Source organism: Barbus barbus (genome assembly GCF_936440315.1).
Source record: "Barbus barbus genome assembly, chromosome: 32".
In the NCBI taxonomy this organism is placed as follows: Eukaryota; Metazoa; Chordata; class Actinopteri; order Cypriniformes; family Cyprinidae; genus Barbus; species Barbus barbus.
This window is the reverse complement of record NC_136760.1, coordinates 12,285,103-12,312,418: the sequence shown is the minus strand read 5'-3', so window position 1 is coordinate 12,312,418 and position 27,316 is coordinate 12,285,103. Positions and strand designations below refer to the sequence as shown.

General features: G+C 39.3%; 1 protein-coding gene across 2 annotated transcripts in view; it reads right to left on the bottom strand.

Annotated features, from left to right (window-relative positions):
- Positions 1 to 23,506, bottom strand: part of LOC306852637 (pleckstrin homology domain-containing family A member 1-like) — a 35,396-nt gene extending 11,890 nt beyond the window's left edge. For both annotated transcript variants that reach the window (XM_079389634.1, XM_079389635.1), the window contains exons 1-5: positions 23,439 to 23,506; positions 8,512 to 8,672; positions 6,576 to 6,632; positions 5,145 to 5,190; positions 4,039 to 4,136 (exon numbers count right to left, since the gene is read on the bottom strand). In XM_079389634.1, coding sequence (XP_079245760.1) covers positions 4,039 to 4,136; positions 5,145 to 5,190; positions 6,576 to 6,632; positions 8,512 to 8,652 — 342 coding nt within the window. In that variant the 5' untranslated portion in view covers positions 8,653 to 8,672; positions 23,439 to 23,506. The remainder of the gene's footprint in view (positions 1 to 4,038; positions 4,137 to 5,144; positions 5,191 to 6,575; positions 6,633 to 8,511; positions 8,673 to 23,438) is intronic.
- Between the last annotated feature and the right edge of the window lie 3,810 nt (positions 23,507 to 27,316).

Below are 27,316 nucleotides of genomic sequence, written 5' to 3'. Positions count from 1 at the left end.
GAATTGATTTGATTCATGATGCAATTGTTTTTGCAATTCTAAAACACTTTTTTATTTTCAACCTGAGAACAATTCAATTTGATTTGATTTGATAGACAAACCAATTCCATTGATAATTTGATTCAGTGTTTTGGCATGCATTTCAGCATGCATAAGATTCTTTAAATAATTCCCCTAATGTACCTAAATTAAAAAAAAGGAGAAAAAAAAGGTTAATCTAAGAATATGAGGTCAACTAAGAATAGGTCACAATTGAATGTCACAATTTATTATTAGCTATTTCAACACGTACATGTTTTACCAAATAAAAAGAACAGCACTTTTAGAGTTTATCCCACTATTTGATGCGAGCATAAGTATTGGAAGAGTTGAACTTAAGGCAGATGTAAAAGTTTAAAAGCTATTATTTAGTTGCAGATCCAGCCTTAATTTTCTTGAAAACTGGTAACCAGGAGGGTTTTGTACCCTTCCAAATTCATTCTGCTACTGTCATCATACAACTCCAATTCTGTAAATGTTGGGACATTTTTTTTTAAATTTGAATAAAATTAAAACTAAAAGAATTTCAAATCACATGAGCCAATATTTTATTCACAATAGAACATAGAGAACATAACAAATGTTCAAATTATAAACTGAGAAATTTTAAAATTTTATGCACAAAATGAGCTAATTTCAAATTTGATGCCTGCTACAGGTCTAGTTGGGATGGGGGCATGCTTACCATGGTGTAGCATCTCCTCTTCTTTTCAAAACAGTTCGAAGATGTCTGGGCATCGAGGTTATGAGTTTCTGGCGTGTTGGTGTTGGAATTTGGTCCCACTGTTGCCTGATATAGGTTTCCAGCTGCTGAAGAGTTCGTGGTCGTCTTTGAAGTATTTTTCGTTTAATGATGCGCCAAATGTTCTCTACAGGTGAAAGATCTGGACTGCAGGCAGGTCAATTCAGCACTCGGACTCTTCTACTATGAAACCGTGCTGTTGTAATAGCTGCAGTATTTGGTTTTGAATTATCCTGCTGAAATACACAAGGCCTTCCCTGAAATAGACCTCGCCTGGAGGCGAGCATATGTTGCTCTAAATACTTATACTATGTAATACTATATACTTTTAAACCCGGTACACACCAAGCCGACACGGACGAACTAGTGGCGACGAAAGCAGACTGCAGGGTCGGCAGCGTCTTGGTCCAAAGTTGCCCTGACACACCAAGCCGACGCTCGACACCTGGCAGCCAAGTAGGGGTTTTTTCTCGTGCACTGGTTCGGCAGCTGAACAGCCAATCAGAATGATCAGATGGCCCGACTGACCGACGAGCTCCGATGCCGATTCAACATGTTGAATCAGCCGAAAACAAGCCGACGAGGACCAACTTCAGCCGACGGCGCAGAACACACAGGGAAAACTTTGTCGGCCGATGAACAAAAACTGCCTGACGGCCGACCGTTGGCTTGGTGTGTACTGGGCTTTAAGCATTCATAGTGCTTTCCAAAACAGGCAAGCTGCCCAAACCATATGCACCCCCATACCATAAGAGATGCTGGCTTTTGAACTGAACGCTGATAACACGCTGGAAGTTCAGCCTCTTGTTTAGCCCGGAGGACACAGCATCCGTGATTTCCAACAAGAATGTCACATTTTGACACGTCTGACCACAGAACACTTTTCAAACAGTCCATTTTAATTGAGCCTTGGGCCACAGGACACAACGACGCTTCTGGACCATGTTCACATGACTTCCTTTTTGCATGATAGAGCTTTAGTTGGCATCTGCAGATGGCACGGCGGATTGTGAATACAGACAGTGGTTTCTGAAAGTATTCCTGGGCCCATTTAGTAATGCCAAAGACAGAATCATGCCGATGAGTGATGCAGTGTCGTCTGAGGGCCCGAAGACCACGGGATTCAACAAAGGTCTTCCACCTTGTCCTAAGGGACACAGAGATTTCTCTAGTTTCTCTGAATCTTTTGATGATGTTATGCACTGTAGATGATGGGATTTGCAAAGCCTTTGCAATTTGACGTTGAGGAATGTTGTTTTTAAAGTATTCCACAATCTTTTTACACACTCTTTCACAGATTGGAGAGCCTCTACCATCTTTAATTCTGAGAGACTCTGCCTCTCTAAGACATCCCTTTTATAGCTAATCATTTTACATACCTGAAGTCAATTAACTTCATTAGTTGCTAGATGTTCTCTCAGATGAATCTTTTCAAAATGTATTGCTTTTTCAGCCCTTTGTTGCCCCGTGCCAGCTTTTTTGAGACCTGTAGCAGGCATCAAATTTTAAATGCGCTCATTTAGTGGATAAAAGTGTAAAATTCTCAGTTTAAAAATTGTTATGTTCTCTATGTTCTATCATGAATAAAACTATGGCTCATGTGATTTGAAAGTCTTTTAGTTTTCATTTTACTCAGATTCAAAAAACGTCCCAACACTTCCAGAATTCAGGTTGTATATTAAGTCATCATTAAAGTTGAGAGTGTCTGTTCCAGAGACAGCCATGCATGCCCATACCATGACACCACCTCCACCATGCTTTACAGATGAGTTTGTATGCTTAGGATCATTTGCAGATCCCTTTTTTCTCCACACTTTTGCTTTCCCATCAGTTAGATAAAGGTTAATCTTTGTCTCATCTGTTCACAAAACTCAGTTCCAAAACTCTACTGGCTCACCTTTGTGCTTTTTTGCATACTCTAATTTTGCTTGTCTATTTTTGGTGCTGGTCAGAGGTTTGCGTGTTGCTGTGTAGCATCTGTAATTCTGTGTCAAAGTCTCCTGTGGAAAGTAGACTGTCAGAACATCACCCCAGCTTTCTGGAGCTTGTTGGTGATTTTACAGACATGTATTTTAGGGTTCATTTTCACAGCTTTTATGATTTGTCTGTCATCAATTACTGTTGTTTTTCTCAGCTGATCATGTTTTTGTTGGTTGTGGTTTCTCTTGATTTCTCCATGTCCTTTGTTTTGCTATAGCTCTAACTGACTTCCTCTTTTCTTTTAGCATCCAAATTGCTTGCATTTCTCTCAAAGTCAGCTCCCTTGTCTTCATCCTGGTTTGTGTGTGTCATCATCAAATGCAAGACTCAGAATGCAGAAGCAATGGTGTTGGTGGAACCAATGGGGTGGTGATGGCGCAGTGGATAAGACACATGCCTTTGGTGTGAGAGACCCGGGTTCGAATCCACTGTGAGACACCAATGTGTCCCTGAGCAAGACACTTAACCCCTAGTTGCTCCAGAGGCGTGCGACCTCTGACATATATAGCAATTGTAAGTCGCTTTGGATAAAAGCGTCAGCTAAATGAATAAATGTAAATGTAAAATGCAATGGTTACAACTGATGAGGCACATTCTTTGCTTTAAATACCTGAATAATTAATGCAACAGGACACAGCTGATCACTTAGAAAGACCTGGGAGGCAACTGTTCCAATACTTATGCTCACATCAGATAGGGGGATGAAACTCAAAAAGTGCTGATCTTCTTAGCTGGTAAAACATCTGTGTTGAATCATCCAATAATAAAATGTGACGTTCTGTAATTTTGTCTCATATTCATCTTTTAATCACATTTACAGATTTCTTGACTCCACAGCAAACAGCTGTTTGATATATTAAATATGTTTATGTATGTCTGTATGTGTGGTTTAACTTTTAACAAATTGCAAAAAAAGCCCCCCCCCCCCTTATTTTATATGAATTATTGGTCAACACAAGCAAATCATTAATTAAACGGCAATAAATTCATCTAAAAATTAATATAATATTTCTCTTGTTTTATTTTTACTGTTGACTCATCTCAGCTAATTATCTTAGTCTATGGCCTGAGATACTGGGATGGGCTTCAGCATACCCAGGGTCCTACATAGGACAAGTGTTTTGAAGAATAGATGGATTATTTTTTTATTCAATTTTAGTAGAGAAAAAATTATTTAATGTAGGCTAATTGTGTCTGTACACCTACAGGATCCAGGTCTCCAAATCTGCAGTTTGGAGAAGCATCTCTACTGGGTCTGATCCAGGGTCAGGACTTACTGTGATTTTGGTGGCGTTGTTGAGCGCACTGACCCATTCCACTAAATCCTGCTTATCATTAGCCTGCAAGTAAAACTTCCTCATTCCAGCGTTGATGACTGTGGGAGGACACAAAGATTTATATTTAAACAATTTTGAGATGATGATATAATCACATTTTTGTGGCATTATGGATTTGACAACATAGATTACATGTAGGTCAGACAGTCTCTTCCTGTCTAAGTGTGTGCTTCCAGGCCTGAAGAATGGTGCTTTCACACTAGCACTTCTGGTGAGCATCCATGCTTCTTTGATGTAAAGTAAAATAAAATAAAGTAAATTTTTACTATTAATGAGGTATGATTCAGTCAAATGTGTGTGTGTGTGTGTGTGTGTGTGCACAATCACTTTCCTGACAAGTGGGAGTCACTTTCCTGACAAGTGGGACTGCCATACATAGAAAGATTGTACTTCTCATTTCTAAATATGTCACTGTTAATTAACCAAAGCTAAACATGAAGCGTTATCTTCACAAGTCACAAAAACATCTAAACTCCACTGAAATCTTTTTCAAGATTGTTGCAAGTCTAAAAGTGAAAACTCTCACGTCCCTTTTGTGTGGCTAGTTTCAGAAGCAGATACTATAGTTACTGTGTTCATGAGGTCAACTTAACACATATGAAACTTACTGTCAGTGTTTCCAACAAACCTTGTTAAATCATCCTTGATATCAAGATTCAATGCACTTGAACTTCAATGAACTTCAACTTCTCGCCGTAAGTTAAAGAACATGCTTTTAGTGAACAGCAAAAATTAAAGAATCAAACATTGTTCACTGGCCCTGAATCACTCCAGGAGTGTCAGACCACTATTTTATTAAACACTTTATAATAGCAGACTCAATGTGTGACTAATTATAGTATCTGTATTATGTTGCTCACGTACACTCCTGACAGTGGCAACAAGTCTAACTCCACCGGGTAAAGTCCCAGAATCCCCAGTGTGTGATTGTCTCTGGCTCTGATCTCAGAAACAATAGCCAAGGTCAGGGGTCATGGTCTAACATGCCCTACCTTCCATGTACTGCATCCTCTGAGTGACACATAGAAAGTAAATTGATTGCTTACCAAAGCAGAATTCCGCCTTTGGCCGCAATTTGGTGGCATCGCTAACCTTTAATGACAAAGTACGACCAGATCAACAATATTGTAAACATATGCATATTTAAAGGTGCACTAAAACATTTTCCACCTTGCTCTCAAAGATGTTTTAATTTTAGTTTCGTTTTTGATTTTGGCCAGCGGTTACGAAAACATGGATGATCAATTCTTTTAATGCTCTCTACATAAAAATCAGCCAAATCATGTAACATGAATGTCGTACAGTCTTCTTGCTCTTACTTAAAAAAAAAACGAGTTGAAAGCTTACTGAGCTGCGAAAGAGATACTGTTTCTTGAGTGCTTTCCGCGAGCACCATTCGAGACGGAGTGAAAAACAGACAAATGCGTTTCATCCATTCTTTCACTGCATAGGGCCCCCAATAGTCTAGGTTAAGAAAACCCATTATATTCTCCAAAAAACAATGAAATTGACTCAAGATACTTTTCCACACAATAAAGGATCTTGAATGTCCCAAAAATCTCAACAACTCATTTTCAACCAAAATCGAAGTTATGGATTTTTGCCTTTGTACAGTAGTATAGGCATAGTCTAATATTTCCCAAAATGCTCTTCTCTAGACTTCATTTCTCTAGCAAATAACGAGCTGTAGACACTGATCACTTGCCTAGGTAAATTAAATGCTTCATGACATTTTGTTTACAAGCTGTTTTAATGACATCTTTCTGCAGTTGAACCACTAGTTGAGCGATTATGTGAGGGGTTGTTCATTCATGTGTATTTGACATTAAAACTATTATAAATAGGAAGGGATGATCATGCTTACTTGCACTCCACACTGCCATCAGAACTGAGGCGTTCAGGTCATTGCACACTGAGGACGAAATTCTCATACGAAATTTTCGCACATTAAAAAATAAATACAATCTCATCTTGTGTCAATCACATTTACACACTGCCTCCAAACGTTCGTCCATCATAAAAAAAAATCCGTAACAATCATTTTGATAGGAAAGGATGACGGATACGAAAAAAAAATGCATACAAAAATTTCAGACTCAGTGTGCAAAGACCTTTAGTATAGGCTAGGGCGATATGTCTCGCCACAACAAAGAGTGTAAAAACGGCATTTATTGTCTGAATTTCCTGAAAAAAATGGAACGATTTGTTCGGTACATATGCGTACCGAACTGAAAAACCCGTACCGAAAATCTTTGGTACAAATACGTGTACCGTTACACCCCTAATACATATATATATGAGAAAGTCTGTTTTAAATTATTATACACAAGAGATTGGATCACATGGTCAGCCCCAGCCATTACGTCATAATGTCATAAAGTCATGGCACACTTTAAAACAAGCTGCAAGCTGCACAATTTAAAATTCATCATTCAAGTCTGGGAATATAAAGCTGGTAATAACTGGTAATTACAAACCTTGGATATATATGTTAGTTTGAGGAAGCCAACATAGGATGTTCCTTCTGGAAGATTCTGTAGAAGGAGAAGGTTCAAGTCATTAGAGCTGAAATTCAGAATATAAAATGATGCACGCTGATTTGATGTGAGAAGTGTGTTTGAGTTTTGAGCAGTGTCTGAAAACAAACGTGGACAGAATATATTTATGGTGAGTGTACGGTATTCCCCAAAGTTGTAGAATTGCACAGGGGTCTATGAAAGTTTTAGCACACATCTACAGATGCAGTGAGGTAAATTATTCAAAGTCAGACATGGTATCAATAAAAGATGCTGGCTGCGGCTACTGACTGAGTTTTGGATAAAGTGATTGGTACAGAACCTGCAGCAGCCAAGAGAAAAAAGAGAATCCATTAAAAGAAACAAAGAAAGAACATGAAGAATCAAAAAAAGACAGGTACTGGCTCCTCATCAGTGATCTCAGTTCTAGTCAGGTTTCGCCAGAGATTTCCTCTTTTAATCCAAGCTAAATGAGCTTAAAACACTGAAAGTATCAGTATAAATTACAATGAGACATACCAAGAAAAAAATGCATTACTATATTAACATTTATTTTTACTAGATTTTACTGTGTGCTAATTAAGTATTTTTTAATTAAACTCTTCGTAATTACCATCTGTGTAGATTCTTTCCATGTACACAACACAGTTATGAACAGTTAGTTGCTAGTCTGGAGTCTCAGACAAAGACACCCTTATAAAGTTGCACAGTAAAGCAAAGTGTGACCCACACAAATGCAAATACATTTACAAACATACAAACACCATAAATCTAAATGGTTAAAGTGGTCTGGAGGCAAAGACATCAATGCCCTCCAATACTTTATGAGATTATAAAGTCCAATAGAGGCCATGGCACTCATATCCTTTACCCACAAGCACATGGGAGGTGAAATTTCTCTACAGGCTATTAGCAAAGTTTATAGAGTAAAAAAGGCCAATATCTGTGCAGCAAGTTCAAAAACTGATGCTTTTTAAAACTATAATATTAACAAGGTGAGTAGGAGAGAAAATGTTAGTATCACACAATGTTTTGCATATCAAGATTCTAACTGTGATCGCAGAAAAAGGTCAACTGTGGCTTACGGTTTTCCTGTTTCTAACAGCACTGAAGGTGTCGTTCTCTACAGTTACTGCCCCAAAACCACTGAGACACCGCATCATCTTACTGCAGAACTATGGCGCAGTATATCTACCTATGTGTTTTCAGTAACTAGGGATAAAAATTATAAGAACTTTACTCTGGTTCTATTGCCAGATTCCTCTTAACGTTTCTAGTTCCTTAATGGCCCATTTAATTAATCTTTTAGTACTTTTGAGTAAGAAATATTTGGGAAAAAGTCAGTCATTCATATTGCATTGTCTGCCTTCAGTAGTCTTACTGCCAAAAAAATTATTGTTTCAGTTTTCATGTTATTTTTTTAATGTATTTCAAGATCAGACAGGATGAAAGTAATAACTTGTAGTTCAGTAAGTAAGTCTGATTAATTCAGTAACAACTACTGATTAATTTAGTAATACTATTCAGTGATTTGATCCACTAACAAGAAAATAATCATTCATTTGGGAACTGGACTACATTAGTTGCTGTAAGTTTCAAACAGTAGCTTCAGTCGTGGTGTTGTGGCACCAATTAGGTTTCAGTCCACACAGGCAGAAGAATGAATTTTGGTTTAATTTCAAAACTTATCCATAACCTATTTAGTATGTGAAACTTAAATGGGTCAATGACTAGCCCCTGGGGAACATCATGCTGTCATATTTAATAACAATTTGTTTAACATGTATTGACATCCACAGAAATGGTAAAACAAAGGGAGGCCTTCAGATGTAAAATTAAGAGCCGCTGCATTTAGCGATGCACTGACAGGGTGAAAGAGATGAAGATGGGTAGATACCTGAGGGTTATCCATGTACCACACCAGGCTGCCCTCCAGGGTGTCCAGAATGAAGTAGCGTCGTAAAAACTTGCCGCTGCTCTCCAATTCCTCTATGTCTAGAAAGCCACAGATCCGATTCTGACGATCTACGTACGGCATTTCTGAAACTAAGCATTACCCTGCAACACAAAGAAAACAATGCTGATTAAAAGGCAGATGAGAAGGGCAGAGAAAGAGGTGGAAGATGGTAATTAAAATAAATTTGGTATTTTCGTGTGTAATCTTCTGGCAAAATGCTGGTAATTTCCTATGACGTCACCCTTAGTCATGCTCCATGGATGTGACGCCTATTTCATTTCAGACCTCTGTGCTGATGAAAACCCCCGTCAGACAAAGCTGCATGAATACAAATGACTTGATTGTGACATTACCACAACTGAGAAGCAATGCACAATTTAAACGGTGTAATTTCCCATTTACCTACAGCCTCCAAATGTCATAACAGCACTATAGTAACTGTGATTCATGCAGAAGTTATGCCTATTAGGGCAGAAATTATCCAAAGCTTGGGGGACAAAATCCACCAAAAGTGATCAAAATGACAGATATTTAAAATGTGGAAGCAGTCAACTAATGGGCCAGCGTCAATCCTAAGGATATTTAAATGAACTCAACTAACAGAGGTGTTGAGGTTTTTGAGGTTTCTGAGTTGCAAGATTCTTCTTTTTTTCTACAGAAATAATGAATTTTAGGAATATTTCACCCAAAAAAATATAAATTCTGCCATCAATCATGCATCCCAAATCCATAAGACTTTCATTCATCTTAGAAACATAAATTAAGGTATTTTTAATGAAACCTGTAAGATTTCTGTCTATCCATTGAAAGTGCATTCCACCAAAACATTAGCACTTCAAAAAAAAAATTCTAAATTGTGTTTCTAGTTTGCCATGTAACAAGCATTGTACTGTGATATAGGAGTACAATCTGAGAAGGCACTTCATGTCCAAGCACTCAAATTTCAACACACAATTTCCTCCAGGCTCTGATACTCACTGACATAAAGTACAAAGCCTAACAAGCTATCATGGTCAGATCATGTTTCGAGCAAGAGAAAGCTCTTTCATCCTCACTCTGTGTAGCATGGGTCCTCAAAACAAAAAAAAGAAACCGTTCACTGACTCAAAGACTGTGAAAGATTACATGCTAACACCAGAGAGGAGATTGTGATAAAGACAGAAACAACACAATCTATTAAAAAAAATACTGATGTTTGATACAGTGACAAGAAGTAAATTACTGGCATTCTTAGACAAATAAAAGGTGGCGACAATGTCTGTGAATGAATCCACTGATAAGAAAGCTGTGTCTTTATGTCCTCATTTTGTATAGCACATCAACATTAGACATATTCATGAAAGCACCACGTTTCACAGGCTCCTATGAGATGTGTCACCTAAGCACAGGGATTTATTCCTACATCACAATAATAAATGGCAAAAGGAATGGAAAACATTTTTGTGGACTCAGACAGAAGAATGTTTCTTTTTTCCGTGGCTACCATCACTAGAGAGCTGTCACATTTCTGTCTCGAATGCGAGATGAAAATTTCATGGCAAAAGTGTGTTTTCTGAGTGACAGCTTCCATGACTTGAACGGCCTTAATCTGGGATGGCAGTGATGGGATAAAATGGTCTGTGATATTGTTGCAACACTGGATGGATTTAAGCTTAAGATGTGCTCATTTTTTTCACTTTTGGAACCACTGCAAAAATTAAACAATTTCCAACACTGCAAGACTTCATAAACAACTTGACACAACAAATTAGAAGAGATATGATGAAACTTTGCTGCAAGGTTTGATGACTTCAACAAACCTCCAGAGTTAATTCAATTTGCTATTGCTGTAGAGAGTTTGCACACACAAACTTCTCACATTTGAATTTAATAACAAAGAGACGCTCTTCCCCTACAAGTGTTTATATTTTTTCTTTTTGTTGATTATGTTGATATTTAGGACTTTTAATCATTTTGTGCTCTATAAGTAACAGCCAAAAACAATGTAGCAAAATTAGATATTAAGGATGTTTCCATTGATTTCTGCCATGTAATGGAAGTATCTGTAATGTGATGTACATCCGAGTGAAAGGGATGAGTGAAAAAGAAAAAAAAAGTGGGACGGGGACTTGGTTCAATCAGTAAGTTGTTGATATGAATGGAGGCAGAGATAAATATGAGATTGCAGTCAAGGTCTAAGCAGACTAAATGATTGGAGAAGTCCTGCAATACATCACCAATGAGAAGTATCTAATTTTCACAGGAAGAGTTTACATTTTTATTAAGGTTATGAGGTTTTAAATAAATAAATTGAGAGAATTTTCATTTCAAGCCAACTTTAAGGGCATTTCTTATGAATAATATTAATTATATTCCAGTCTAAATAACTCTGAAAATGTTTGCTGCACCATGAAATTACATTTTAATAATCTGGGACTCAAAAGACAGTAGTTTGTCCTTATTTGCCATATTATGATAACTTCTGCATTATGTACAATTCCTTATGTGTTTGCTGTAGATTTAATTTCATAACACAATAATTAATCTAATTTAAGCAATCTATTTAAGTATTTGACCTAAATAAAATATTTAAAAACAAATGGCTGTTCTGAATATCAACTTTTCAGAAATGCGGCAGATGAAGCAGGTTCAATCTTGACCCAAGCTCACTGGAAAAATGTGCCTATACATTTTTGCAAAACTCCAAAAATATATCTATACATACAATTCCAACTTAAGTGAACACAATAGCAGTAAAACCCCAACAACTTATGTTCCTTTTCACACAAATTATTACGGGGTAGATTGTTAATTAACAACTTACTAATGCAGACTCAACGCTATGTTATATACTCAACGCTATGTTATATCCTCAAAACATCTGATTTTGTAAACGTTTTTGCCTCATATATTAAGCCCCATATAGAGTGTATGGCTTTTCTAATGTAGTAAGCTTGCTGGGTAGCTCACCTGGTACACTACTGTAGGTTGCAAGATGCAACGTAATATCTATTTGTCAAAAATGTTGCCATAGGCAAATATTTTTCATGAGCCTGGGTTGGCCAATCCCCTTCCCTTCTCGCCAAAGGAATTTTCTATCACTTTCTACTGTATCTGTGAGGGAAGTGCACAACTACATATTACCATGTAAGACAGCATGCTGTCTGAACTACTAGTTGAGCAGTTGATCTTAGCCCTGTATTATTAGGATGTAATTGTCTGACATCACAAACTATTTTGCATTTAGTGTGGAAAAACAAATGATCTGTAAACTTGTTGGATTGCTGCATAGTGTAGGAGTAGAGTCAGAAATCATGTGCTGTCTTCTTGTACTACTAACCCTGTGTTTGAGCAGTTGGGAGCCACTCTGGCATGATAAACATGCGATTTGAAAGCTACAGTGTGTTTAAAAGAGGAAGAGAGAGTCCAAGGTGGGGTAACCAATCACAGATACAAAAACAAACAAAAGCACGCTCATAACTGGCAAAATGCTCAAACTGGGTACTTGACAAAAAAGATAATAAGAAAACAAAACCAAAGTCAGCAAGCAAAGCGCCAAAAATGCCAAAAAAATTAACAGTGCACTATCATACAGGTGATGTTTCGAGCACACAGGCTCTTCACCAGAGAATTAAAAATTTAAACCAGCAAGCTTTATACTACCAGGTGATTAGTCACATGATTAAAACAATACTATACATATACAAACATACAAATTAATTTGAAAATAATAATAATAATAATGAAATAAACACACACGCAAAGCCATGGAACAAACCAAAAATACTAAGGGCCAGATTTACTAAACAGGGCAAATTAGCGTTAGAGCACAATTGCATAAAAGTGCCGATGGGAGGGGAAAATTCTGTGTGTGCTTTACTGATAATGCGCACATTAAAGAACACAGACGCAGCCCGATCAGTTCTATAATGACCAGCGCAATCTACAAAGCGCAGTGCAAAGTAGCGCCTGATGCTTTTTTTGGGGTGTTAAATAATGGCACAAAATACCTGTAATTTGATGAGTGCAAACATAAGTAAATCACATTGGGTGATTCATTTTTAATAATCTCCTCACATAAATTTTGCATCTGAAAGGGAAACTCCTACAGATGTATATTCAATAAGGTCAGATGCAAAAATAACTGTGTCCATGCCTTTTCAGTGCTAACTTGTGACTGCGAGTCTTAGTCTTTATTAATGTCACCTCCACGCCTTGGACAACAGATTAATGCTATTCCCATATATTGTAAAGTAGAAACCAAATGTCTAAAAGCAGAAAAATGCTGAGCTACCATACTTCTGAAATCTTGGTTTCTAATGGTGCAACAATGTTCTGAAATCATTAGTCATTAAAGGTCGACTAGTTTTGCCCACATAGCAAAGACAATGTCAATGCAACATGAAATCACAATGCCAGTTTTGCAGGAAATACTGCCTCTTATTATTTATTTAGATTTAAAAAAGGATGCTTAAAATTTTGAGTTTTATAAGTAAAGTTACATTACTGAGAGTTGCTACATCTACAATTACCAAAGGGTACTTTGTTTAGAAAATGTGAGACAGGTGTTAACTCCAAAATATTGCAAAGCTTATATGGCCCTTTAAATACTAAGCATGTACACGTGCATAACATGTACATAGCAGCTTCAAGTTTTTTGCTGTGGGCTGACGGGAGTTTGAAATGAGGCCAGTTTTTTCATCTTGTCGAGTCAACCTGGAGTAGGCCCCCAGTTTGTCACACTAAAAGACCTTTTTTTGACACGGTTTGCCTTATCACATAGAGTAGTGATATCAGAACATCTGTTGATCTCATATAACAAAGATCAGATCTACAGTTTGTTTTTTTGTCTGCCTAGCAAACAATCAAATTAAAATTTGGGTTTGCATTTGCATTGATTTACAACGAAGGTGGAACCCTTGAGAGCTAGCGGTCATCCAGAATACTTTAGCATTTTGCTTATGTGCATGGAAACTCAAGTAAATTTTCTATGCATAGCACTTTTTACAATACACATTGTTGCAAAGCAACTTTATGAAAAAATTCAACACACAAAAAAAAGAAACCGTTCACTGACTCAAAGACTGTGAAAGATTACATGCTAACACCAGAGAGGAGATTGTGATAAAGACAGAAACAACACAATCTATTAAAAAAAATACTGATGTTTGATACAATGACAAGAAGTAAATTACTGGCATTCTTAGACAAATAAAAGGTGGCGACAATGTCTGTGAATGAATCCACTGATAAGAAAGCTGTGTCTTTATGTCCTCATTTTGTATAGCACATCAACATTAGACATATTCATGAAAGCACCACGTTTCACAGGCTCCTATGAGATGTGTCACCTAAGCACAGGGATTTATTCCTACATCACAATAATAAATGGCAAAAGGAATGGAAAACATTTTTGTGGACTCAGACAGAAGAATGTTTCTTTTTTCCGTGGCTACCATCACTAGAGAGCTGTCACATTTCTGTCTCGAATGCGAGATGAAAATTTCATGGCAAAAGTGTGTTTTCTGAGTGACAGCTTCCATGACTTGAACGGCCTTAATCTGGGATGGCAGTGATGGGATAACATGGTCTGTGATATTGTTGCAACACTGGATGGATTTAAGCTTAAGATGTGCTAATTTTTTTCACTTTTGGAACCACTGCAAAAATGCAACAATTTCCAACACTGCAAGACTTCATAAACAACTTGACACAACAAATTAGAAGAGATATGATGAAACTTTGCTGCAAGGTTTGATGACTTCAACAAACCTCCAGAGTTAATTCAATTTTCTATTGCTGTAGAGAGTTTGCACACACAAACTTCTCACATTTGAATTTAATAACAAAGAGACTCTCTTCCCCTACAAGTGTTTATATTTTTTCTTTTTGTTGATTATGTTGATATTTAGGACTTTTAATCATTTTGTGCTCTATAAGTAACAGCCAAAAACAATGTAGCAAAATTAGATATTAAGGATGTTTCCATTGATTTCTGCCATGTAATGGAAGTATCTGTAATGTGATGTACATCCGAGTGAAAGGGATGAGTGAAAAAGAAAAAAAAAGTGGGGCGGGGACTTATAATCTGGGACTCAAAAGACAGTAGTTTGTCCTTATTTACCATATTATGATAACTTCTGCATTATGTACAATTCCTTATGTGTTTGCTGTATTTCATAACACAATAATTCATCTAATTTAAGCAATCTATTTAAGTATTTGACCTAAATAAAATATATATATAAAAAAATGGCTGTTCTGAATATCAGCTTTTCAGAAATGCGGCAGATGAAGCAGGTTCAATCTTGACCCAAGCTCACTGGAAAAATGTGCCTATACATTTTTGCAAAACTCCAAAAATATATCTATACATACAATTCCAACTTAAGTGAACACAATAGCAGTAAAACCCCAACAACTTATGTTCCTTTTCACACAAATTATTACAGGGTAGATTGTCAATTAACAACTTACTAATGCAGACTCAACGCTATGTTATATCCTCAAAACATCTGATTTTGTAAACGTTTTTGCCTCATATATAAAGCCCCATATAGAGTGTATGGCTTTTCTAATGTAGTAAGCTTGCTGGGTAGCTCACCTGGTACACTACTGTAGGTTGCAAGATGCAACGTAATATCTATTTATCAAAAATGTTGCCATAGGCAAATATTTTTCATGAGCCTGGGTTGGCCAATCCCCTTCCCTTCTCGCCAAAGGAATTTTCTATCACTTTCTACTGTATCTGTGAGGGAAGTGCACAACTACATATTACCATGTAAGACAGCATGCTGTCTGAACTACTAGTTGAGCAGTTGATCTTAGCCCTGTATTATTAGGATGTAATTGTCTGACATCACAAACTATTTTGCATTTAGTGTGGAAAAACAAATGATCTGTAAACTTGTTGGATTGCTGCATAGTGTAGGAGTAGAGTCAGAAATCATGTGCTGTCTTCTTGTACTACTAACCCTGTGTTTGAGCAGTTGGGAGCCACTCTGGCATGATAAACATGCGATTTGAAAGCTACAGTGTGTTTAAAAGAGGAAGAGAGAGTCCAAGGTGGGGTAACCAATCAGAGATACAAAAACAAACAAAAGCACGCTCATAACTGGCAAAATGCTCAAACTGGGTACTTGACAAAAAAGATAATAAGAAAACAAAACCAAAGTCAGCAAGCAAAGCGCCAAAAATGCAAAAAAAAATTAACAGTGCACTATCATACAGGTGATGTTTCGAGCACACAGGCTCTTCACCAGAGAATTAAAAATTTAAACCAGCAAGCTTTATACTACCAGGTGATTAGTCACATGATTAAAAAAATACTATATATATACAAACATACAAATTAATTTGAAAATAATAATAATAATAATGAAATAAACACACACGCAAAGCCATGGAACAAACCAAAAATACTAAGGGTAAGATATCAGAACGTCTCGGTTACGTACATAACCCTCGTTCCATGATGGAGGGAACGGAGACGTTATGTCGTGACGACATTAGGGGATTTACTTGGAAGACCCAATCATCTCTGACTTAAGAGAAAATGCCAATGAATATTGGCTAGTGGATTTTGCATACCTGAGCCACTCCCCGTGCATACGGGTATAAAAGGGCAACAGGTGCATCCACTCATCAGGTTTTCCGCTGAGGAGCCGAGAACGTGTCCCTGGCAACCAGCGATGATTCAGGATTGTGGCATGGGGACATAACGTCTCCGTTCCCTCCATCAGGGAACGAGGGTTACGTACGTAACCGAGACGTTCCCTATCTGTCGGTCACTACGAGTTATGTCGTGACGACATTAGGGGTCCTATGGAAAGCGCCACAACCTGAACCCCGTCACGACCTTGTGGCATGCAGATGTTGACAAGCTAGCAAGTGACAGACAAATGCCATGCGAAGGTCGCAACCTTCCCATCGCCCCAGCACAAATTCGCTAACCTGGGTGCCCGCAGGGACCACTGAGTACATTGCTGCTGGAGATAGCCAAGCCGCTGTTCCTTACCCCAAGAAGTCGGAAGGGATTTCGACCTTCCATGAAAGATGCTTCAAGTCTTTCCTGTTTGTTGTACAGCTTGGCAGTACCGACGGGGAAGCGAGCCTTCCGGAGAAGGGTGCTACGGAGGCCACATCCTGCCCGAAGGGAGGTAACATGTGGAGACACTGATATGGACTGGGCCAGGCCTGGGGCAGTACTACATACGACTGGACCCTAGGGCAGATCCTACCTAGGAGTAGGGAGGAGGGCTGCCAGCAGGGCCTGACAGAGCTCTGTCAAAGGGAAGACACGGGTTTACCGTGAGGGAAACCGTACCGTGGACGAATACACGTGTGGGATTACCCGAAGGGCGAGCTAGCACCAGTACTGGGCCTGGCGTCAGACTGCTCCGCCCAGGAACTCCACCAGGGTTCGCCGTCCGGGGAACTGAACTGGAGGAGAAAGCAGGCACTCGTATCCCCTGGTGAGGGGGAATGGCGCAGCAAGCGTGACATCGGCCAGCTCTTCCCGCCACTTACCTGTTACCCAACACACGGGAAGAAACTGGCTCAACGCGGAGACTGTAAAATCTCGCGAAGGTGTTCGGTGTCGCCCAGCCCGCAGCTCTACAGATGTCTGCCAGAGAGGCGCCGTGCGCCAGCGCACAGGAGGAGGCAACACTCCGTGTAGAGTGAGCCCTCACCCCGAGGGGGCACGGCTCGCCTTGGGATTGGTACGCCAAGGCGATGGCATCCACTATCCAGTGGGCCAACCTCTGCTTGGAGACAGCCTTCCCTTTCTGCTGACCTCCGTGGCAGACAAAGAGCTGCTCAGAGCTTCTGAAGCTCCGGGTGCGGTCCACGTATATGCGTAGAGCTCTTACAGGACACAGCAACGCCAAGGCCGGGTCTGCCTCCTCTGAGGGCAGTGATTGCAGGTTCACCACCTGACAGCGGAAGGGCGTGGTAGGAACCTTAGCCACGTATCCAGGCCGGGGTCTCAGGACAACATGAGAGTAGTCCGGCCCGAACACAAGGCACTCTTCGCTTACAGAAAATGCTTGGAAGGTCCTTCCTCAGAGGGATGTGCCAAGGAGGGGCTGTCGTTCCGGAAACCAGGTCCGGGTGGGCCAATACGGCGCAAGCAGCAGGACCTGCTCCTCGTCCTCCCTGACCTTGCACAGGGTCTGTGCGAGCAGGCTCACTGGGGGAAACGCATACTTGCGCAGAGCCCGAGGCCAGCTGTGTGCCAGCGCGTCCGTGCCGAGGGGAGCCTCGGTCAGGGAGTAATACAGCTGGCAGTGGGAGGACTCTCGGGAAGCAAACAGGTCTACCTGAGCTTCCCCGAATCGACTCCAAATCAGCCGGATCGTCTCGGGATGGAGTCGCCATTCTCCAGGGAACGTAAGCTGTCGTGAGAGCGCGTCGGCCGCACGATTGAGCTCCCCCGGAATGAGGATGGCGCGCAGCGATTTGAGCTGCGTCTGACTCTAGAGGAGGAGATGGCGGGCGAGCTGTGACATGCGGCGTGATCGTACACCTCCCTGACGGTTGATGTACGAGACAACCGCAGTGCTGTCCGTACGGACCAACACGTGCTGGCCTACCAGCAGCGGCCGGAACTGCCTTAAGGCCAGATGCACTGCCAGCAGCTCTAGGCAGTTGATGTGCCAAAGCAGACGAGGCCCCGTCCAGAGCCCTGAGGCTGCCTGCCCGTTGCATGTAGCGTCCCAGCCCGTGCTGGAGGCATCTGTTGTGACAACAACATGCTGGGACACTTGTCCTAAGGGCAACCCTGCCCGTAGAAACGCAAGGTCCGACCAGGGGCTGAAAGAGCGGCGACACGACTGCGTGATGGTCACACGATGTGTCCCGCGGCGCCATGCACATCTCGGGACCCGTGAGTGTAACCAGTGCTGAAGAGGTCTCATATGAAGCAATCCGAGCGGCGTGACTGCGGCTACGGATGCCATATGCCCCAGGAGCTTCTGAAACTGTTTCAGCGGAACCACTGTCCTGCCTCTGAAGGAACTCAGGCAGTTCAGCACTGATTGGGCGTGCTCGTCCGTGAGACGTGCCGTCATACTCACGGAGTCTAACTCCACACTGAGAAAAGAAATTCTCTGCACAGGGAAGAGCTTGCTCTTTTCCCAGTTGACCCGAAGCCCCAACTGGCTGAGGTGCCGGAGCACCAAGTCCCTGTGACCACACAACTGTTCTCACGACCGGGCCAGGATGAGCCAATCGTCGAGATAGTTGAGGATCCTGATGCCCACTTCCCGTAACAGGGCAAGGGGGCCCTCCGCATCCTTCGTGAAGACACGGGGGGACAGGGAGAGCCCGAAGGGGAGGACCCTGTACTGCCATGCCAGCCCCTCGAACGCGAACCGTAGGAACGGTCTGTGACGAGGAAGGATCGAGACATGAAAGTAAGTGTCCTTCAGGTCGATCGCTGCAAACCAATCCCCGGACTGGACGCTCTTGATGATGCGTTTCTGCGTCAACATCTTGAACGGGAGCTTGTGCAGGGCCCGATTCAAGACTCGCAGATCCAGGATTGGCCGAAGGCCACCGCCTTTCTTGGGCACGATGAAGTAAGGGCTGTAAAACCCCTGCCTCATCTCGGCTGGAGGGACCGGCTCGATTGCATCCTTTGCCAGGAGGACAGCAATCTCCTCGCGCAAGACAGGAGTGTTCCGAGCTACCACCGAGGTCTCGAGAACGCAGCTGTACTTGGGAGGTCGCCTGGCGAACTGAATCGCGTAGCCGAGTCGAATTGTGCGCGCGAGCCAACAAGACGGGCTGGGTAGCGCAAGCCACGCTTCCAGACACCGTGCAAGGGGCTCCAACTGCACAACCGACGTACCTGCGGTGGTGCAGCGCAGGAGAGTAGGGCTGGATGGTACAGAAGGCAGCGCATTCTGAAGCATCCTTACCGAACTCCCTGGTCCCAAAGGGGACTGGCTAGAGGTGCGTGGGGAGGCACTGCGTCCCCGAACCGCACTCTCTTGGCCGCTGGCAAGATGGGTCGCGGGCGAGAGTGAGGAGGCAGCGCGTCGCACACTGTCAACCCGCGAACCTGATAACCCGGAGGAAAGGAAATTGCTCTCACTTGACAATGTGGGTACCGCTGGCCCTTGAGCCAGCGGCAGAACAAGAATGAATGATTCTCCCCCAGCCCTCCTACAGGGGAAGGAGTGGCGCTGACCTCACCAGCTCCTGAGATGGAGCAGCTTTCCACATCTCCGGTTTGCCCGTGTCAGGGCCGTTTTATCGCCTCCTTGGACGATATCGGGGCCAGCTGGAACACGGGGGGCGCCACGCTCCTGCAAGAGGCTCGACGCACCAGCACAAAGCGGAGCAGCTCAGGGGAACACAGGAGGGCGCCCGTGGCGACCAGCAGACTGGGGCTTGCCCTGCCTTGGAGCGGTGCATCACTCCGGGGCAAGATGTGCTGGACGGCCTCAGTCTGCTGCAGTACTGCCGAGAACTGCTGGGCTCAGTCCTCGACAGTGTCGCCGAACAGTCCAGCCTGGGAGACGAGGCGTCGAGAAAGTGTACTTTGTGTGTGTTCACTGCTGTGTGTGTGCACGTTGGATGGGTTAAATGCAGAGCACGAATTCCGAGTATGGGTCATCAACTTGGCAGTATGTCACTTCACTTCAATGACATTTTTTTTCGTTATATTATCTAGCAAGAGATAGATTTGTCTCCGATACAGACACTGTTCTGAGTCAGATAAAATTAGTAAACTACAAGAAGGAAATGAAAACTGGATCGACTGGATCTAGAAACAGCAGTGAAATATTCTGATGCTGTGCATTACTGGTATTGACTGCAACAGAGAATCATTTCCAACACAGTCTTATTAGAATAACGCGTCAGTGGCAGCATTTCAGCAAAATGATTTTATGTTACTTTCAATAAAAGCATATTTTAAATTGGTATTTTGTGTGACAATACAGATTGAAATAATGATAACAAGGTGAAGAGTAGGATATTGGCTTCTTGCAAGTTTTGAGACAATTTTAAAGTGAAATATCCACTGAGTGGCATTAAAAGTGTGTTTAGTTTTCTCCAAAACTTGAATATGACAATATTTTATTGCATGTTGTACATGCTGCATTTGAAAATAACACAGCACCTACATCCTAGGGATAACCATTAGTGATAAACTATGATATAAAGTCCCAACGGCTAGTATTGTCGTTTCATATTTTAAATATCATTAAAACCGTATTTGTTTATATCGATTTAAAAAACTTGCGGTAACTCCGCATTAAGCAAAGTGCATAAGGAAGAACCACCTGTCTCCTGAAAACATTTCATCTTCCCTCCATGAAATGTGTAAAAAAGTAGTGTTTATAAGCGCAGAGCTGGTTTGTTTACAGAGGTTACCGGGAAACAACTCCATTTCTGCTGTTCCATAAGTGCTGCCTGCTGGCAGACAGTGGAATTACATTTTTATTCAGCCTGTCTGCCATTTTTGTTCAGACCAATATGAAAATGGGATCAGATTTTTGTTGTAAATCTTAACTGGTAGATGGAAAACAAGTTAATGTGCTTTACAAAAAATCTCAACACTTCAAATAATATGGTAACCTATGTAAAAGGCTGAAATGAAAAGGCTTTTCTTTTTCTTTTTTTTTTACTTTATTTGCACATGTAGTACATCTTAGTAGATAACATATTATAATTCACCCAGTCAATATTTTATGTTTGTTTAATATTTAAGCCATTTTTAATGTTTGATTTTAATGTTTATGTAATAAAATATTGCATGTTATATAATGCATCCTTGCTGAATAAAAAACAATATTTTTGTTTTTTTGGTTTTGAACCATAACTGTAATATGGTGTTTGTGTACAAACTCTGTTGCTTTATGTACAAAACTGTTTGGATAGACCCCAGCACAACACCTGACTGTTGTCACATCAGTTTTGGAGGAACTTTGATATATATTTGATACCCTTGACATACTGGCTTGACAGGTTTTGACATATCTTCCTTGGGTAAAATACCTTGAGCATAACATCACACAACAACCCATTAATTCTGCATTGCTTTTGTGATGGAAAGTTGGAGAACTATTCCATACACTCTTTATGTTACAATCCTACTCTTTACACTTCCGTAATATCAAAATAAATTAATTTAATGTTACTATCATATTACCATGAAAGTAATAGGTGCACTGAGATGTACATTAGTGGGTTAGAGCTATTAAAAAAAATGCATGCATCAACTTACACAGTTCCTAACTCAGAAACCACGAGTCTATGTGTGGAAATAGGAAACTGTGGAATAACTGCCATGAAAATACAGAACCCATTGCAGCCATTCAAAGAATAGTTCACCAAAATATGAAATTATGACATTTACTATTAGTTGTTAGTTGCTATTGTTATTATTATTAATAAAAAATATATATTTATTGAACAACATGGTACTATCATAGTTTATGTTTAAACCATGCATGATACAGCATGATATAACCATGGTACGATTGATTACTGAAGGAACAGGGATGGCAACAGTGACAGTGTAATTTAGAAAGCAGTAAGCAAATGCAATTGAAGAGAAACCACAATGTAGTGCAACAGCTGGGTTGGGTTCCAGATCCCATTTACTTCCTCTATAAGGGATTTTTATTTATTTTTTTGGCTATAACATATAAGACAGAGCTATGAATTATGTGGTTGTAATTGAAGGGATACACTTTTGTTGAAGCTATTCAGCCTAAATTATTTCAGCATAAAAAAAAAAACTGAAATAAGGGCTGTGCCCGAAATTTGAAACGTTGAAATAAATTGATATATTGTTAATATACTGTTTCTACATCATCAACATCTCTAAATTAGGGCTGGAAAATGATTAATCGCGATTAATCATATTCAAAATAAAGGCCTATGTTTACATATTATATGTTACATACTTAGTATATATTAAGTAAAGATCATTTTCCATGAAGATATTTTGTAAACTTCCTTCCGTAAATATATCAAAACTTATCGCTAAGAACTTCATTTGGACAACTTTAAAGGCGATTTTCTCAATATTTAGATTTTTTTTGCACCCTCAAATTCCAGATTTTCAAATAGTTGTATCTCGACCAAATATTGTCCGATCCTAACAAACCCTACATCAATGGAAAGCTTATTTATTCAGTTTTATTTTGAATGTGCTTAATCGTGATTAGGCCTAATCGTTTTGCAACCCTACTGTAAGTCAGTAGTTTTATATATGTCCATTATCATTAAAGCCATTAAGTGCACAGCCTTGTCTTTTGTCAGATTTCCAATTTTCTGTTTTGGCTTCAAATCAAAGTTTGTAACGTTGTGATTCACTTTGTAGCTGATTGGTTTGATTAATTGGCTATAATGTTTTAACAAAGCTTTAAGATTCTCTATATCTCAAAAAACCAAGGCTACTGAAAAAGTGGGCGGCACTTTTGAACTCTAGATCAGAACAGTGATTGACAGCTGTCTCTTTTTTCATCTCGGTAGCAGTAACATGGTAATATCACCTGATACTATTACAGCATTTACGAGCATCACAGGCGCGTTTGTGCGCTGCATTCGTGCTTAAATGCGGTCTAATTAAGCAGTGCACTGGTTTTAGAGCTGTGTACAGACATCAACGCCACATCTTCAGACAGAATCAATCTATCATCTCTAAGAGCGAGATTTTACATGTCAAGACTAAATTATTTCATGTGTTCCGATCGGTATATAACCTGTTATCTGAAACAGAAACGACAGGTTTTGCATAAAGGGAGTAAGTGAACTGCCCCAGTAAATGTGTAACTAACGTTACTGATTTGAACACAACCAATAACACGCATTCAAAGTTTAATATTCCACGATATGTCTCGTTAGTATATGTGTAGATAACTTACACACTTATAAGCAGCTGTGAAACTCCTGTGCAGCAGCGGTCGGTCTGCCTGTCCCGCATCTGACGGGTGGAAAGCGGAACTGCGAATCCCACTATGACCAGGGGTGCGCTCATGATTATTAATTAGCTCCCGCTGACGTCGCTATGCAACCTTCCTAGAGCGTCCAGTCACGTTTCTGTATTAATAAACATGAGCCAAGCCCTCCCGGCAGTTGGATTCGACTGTTCGACAGCAAACTAACGCCCACCTTCCTTTGTCTGCATTCAGCCAATCAAATAGCAGTCTGTCGGGGGATATAATTAATATTCATGACCCAAACCTTAACCATAGTGGGATTTACAAAATACGACTGAAGGCGGAAAAGGCCCCTTCTTTTCCGGATGTAGAGAAAAGGACGATGGGATTTGTAGTTATAAATAGAATGTCTGTAGTTCAGGTCACTTTTGATCCTCTTTTAGTCACATAGATGCTATTCAGAAATCATTAATATGCTGACTTGCAAATATAATCATCATTATTAAAGTGTTGCTCAAGAAATATTTTATTATTATTGTGCTGCTTTGTATTTTTGTGCAAACTGTGATACACTACCATTTTAAAATGGTACCATTTTAAAAGGGAAATGTACAATTTTTCATAACAAAAAGAAATGAATACTTTAATTCAGTAAAGACACATTAAATGTATCAAATGTGACAGCAAAAGAAGATATTGATAAACAAAGAGAAACTATTATTCTTAAACCTGAAAAAATGTATCAGGATAATATTTTCCACAAGAAAATATTAAACAGTGTAACACTGATAATAAGAAGAACTATTATTAATAATTGAGCACCAAAACAGCATAATTAGAATGATTTCTGAATGGAGTAATGGCTGCTGAAAATTCAGCTTTGCCATCATAGGAATAAAATACTATATTACAGTTTTTATTGTATTTTTAATTTTTACTTTTTACTAATGTATTTTAAAGCTTTGGTGCTTTTATACTTCCACAGTGTAGAATAAATATGTGGTATATCCAGTTCATGCCTTTCAATGCTCTAGGTGACTGAAGAGAAGGAAATAGTGCTGTATTATGGGAAATCCCCCTGGATATGTTTTATTGTTTAGGTGCACATTTGAGATTTGAGCAAAGGCTATTAGAGGTTATAGTGACCTGTGGAGACTGTTCGTATTGAGATAAAAACAAAAAACAAATATGTGTATGCGAACAGACTGAAAAAACGCTCTAAACGCAATATAAATTATGTTTCTGATTAATCACAAAATTAATAGATAATTTTTAATACAGTTTGGACAATACCTGTAAGGTGTTATTATGCAACTTGGACAAACTGTAGAGTTTGAAACAGCAAATTAATATTTTTGAAATAGCTAAATACATAAATTCTGTTTTCTGTGGAAGTCTGTTTCTACCATGGAATTATATAAAAAAAATGTATATATATATAAATATATTTCTGTTTATATCTCACAGTTCTGAGATGAGTGTTCAGATTTGCACAAAATAAGTCAAAGCTGTGAGGTATAAAGTCAGAATTGCTAAAAAAATGAATAAAATATTTTTGTTACTTAAAAAAAAAATGTTTTATCGCATCCCATTCTTAACAGTCTTAAAGGGATAGTTCACTCAAAAAAAAAAAAAAAAATATTTCATTATTTACTCAACCTCAATTTGTTGCCAACTTGTATGAGCTTCTTTTTTTCTGTTGCACACAGAAGCAAATATTTTTGAAGAATGTTGGTAACCAAATAGTTGGTGAAGCCACTGAAAAAAACAAAAAAGTAAGTCATTGGCTACCAGTCGCTGTTTGGTTACCAACATTCTTTAAAATATCTTCTATTCTTTTTTTTAAGTCTTACTAATTCCTGAACATTCTTTGTGAGGAGTTAGTAAGGAAGAATCTTTTTTTTCTGCTTTCTCATATTCACTTCATGCCAGTCGTGGGTCAGAGCAGCAGAGTGACTTTATTTAAAGCCTGCATGGGGTCAGCGGGTCATGCAGTAGTCTGTGGACGGCTGCTGTATATCCGCACTGCTCGGCTAAGTATTTTCCAGCATGTATTGTGATCAGGATAGCTTTGCTTCCTCAGTGGCAGTTTGCTCATGTGAAAACACAGAGCGCACCACGCAAAACACGCTTCCTCTTCCCTCAATTCGCAGCCCTTGAAAACAATAGCATTGCAGCATGTTTCAAGAAGAGGGAAACTATTTTGAGGCTGCATGAGCCAAATGACGGCAGTTCACAGTGTTGACGTGGACAGTCTGTCAGATCTATGAGAAATGAACTTCAAAAACAACAGCTAATGCTGCAATAGCTGCTCCTTATAGAACATATTTTTCTTTTTCGAGTTGAATTTTACAGTATAATATGCAAATGATATATGCTAACTTTCTGTATGCATGGAAGACATGGATGAACTTCTACATTCCCAAAATGTGTAGTACCAGAGCATACTGGGCAACATATTGTATCCCACAATTCAATGCGCTTGTCTTGACCTTATTTAGACTATTTGAAGTACACTTTTTCTGTTTTCAGTGTGAACACACTACTAAAATTACTTAGAGCAGCGCATATGCACGTGAATTGGAATATGCCTTGAGGAAACTTTCTGAGAACTAAAAAAGCAGCAAGAAGAAGAAGAGAAGAATGAAGACTTTCAAGTGTTCATGGCAGACTGTCACCAGCTGCTTTTGCTCCAACAAAGTTTCAGACATTAATCTGGACAGAAGTGATGCAAACAAACAGAAGTGATGCAAACTGTACAAAAAAATAAATAAATAAATATTTGCATGAAAAATACAGAAAAAGATTAAAACTAAAAACAAGATCTTCTGTTAAAAAAATATAATAATTTAAAAAATAAAGAAAATAAAATAAAGAAAAATCTAATATAAAATAAGAAGTTCAAATATATGCACAAAAATAAAATAGTAACTTGGGGGGGAAAGCCCTGCATGATAAATAATAGTAAAGTGTGCATTAGAATGAATCTCTTTCTTTCTTTCTTTCTTTCTTTCTTTCTTTCTTTCTTTCTTTCTTTCTTTCTTTCTTTCTTTCTTTCTTTCTTTCTTTCTTTCTTTCTTTCTAAATCTTTTTAATCGTAGCTCTTTGTATCTTTACTCTCAGATATTTTTAGGTCTATACATTGCTACTTTTGCATTGTTTAGTGACTGCACTACATTTTTTATTTTTATTTTGTACAGCAATGAGGCCACTTTTTTTATTAATAATTAAAGCTATACAGAGGATTTTGGATGCTGTTATTTTTGTTGCTTAAGCTAGAAATAAATAAAACTACCCAGAAGTGTTTCTAATCCTTAACTGTCTTTATCTAGATAGATAGATAGATAGATAGATAGATAGATAGATAGATAGATAGATAGATAGATAGATAGATAGATAGATAGATAGACAGACAGACAGATAGACAGATAGATAGATAGATAGATAGATAGATAGATAGATAGATAGATAGATAGATAGATAGATAGATAGATAGATAGATAGATAGATAGATAGATAGATAGATAGATAGACAGATATATAGATAGACAGATAGACCGATAGATAGATAGATAGATAGATAGATAGATAGATAGATAGATAGATAGATAGATAGATAGATAGATAGATAGATAGATAGATAGATAGATAGATAGATAGATGATCGATCGATCGATCGATCGTTCGATCGATAGATAGATAGATAGATAGATAGATAGATAGATAGATAGATAGATAGATAGATAGATAGATAGATGATCGATCGATCGATCGTTAGATAGATAGATAGATAGATAGATAGATAGATAGATAGATAGATAGATAGATAGATAGATAGATAGATAGATAGATAGATAGATAGA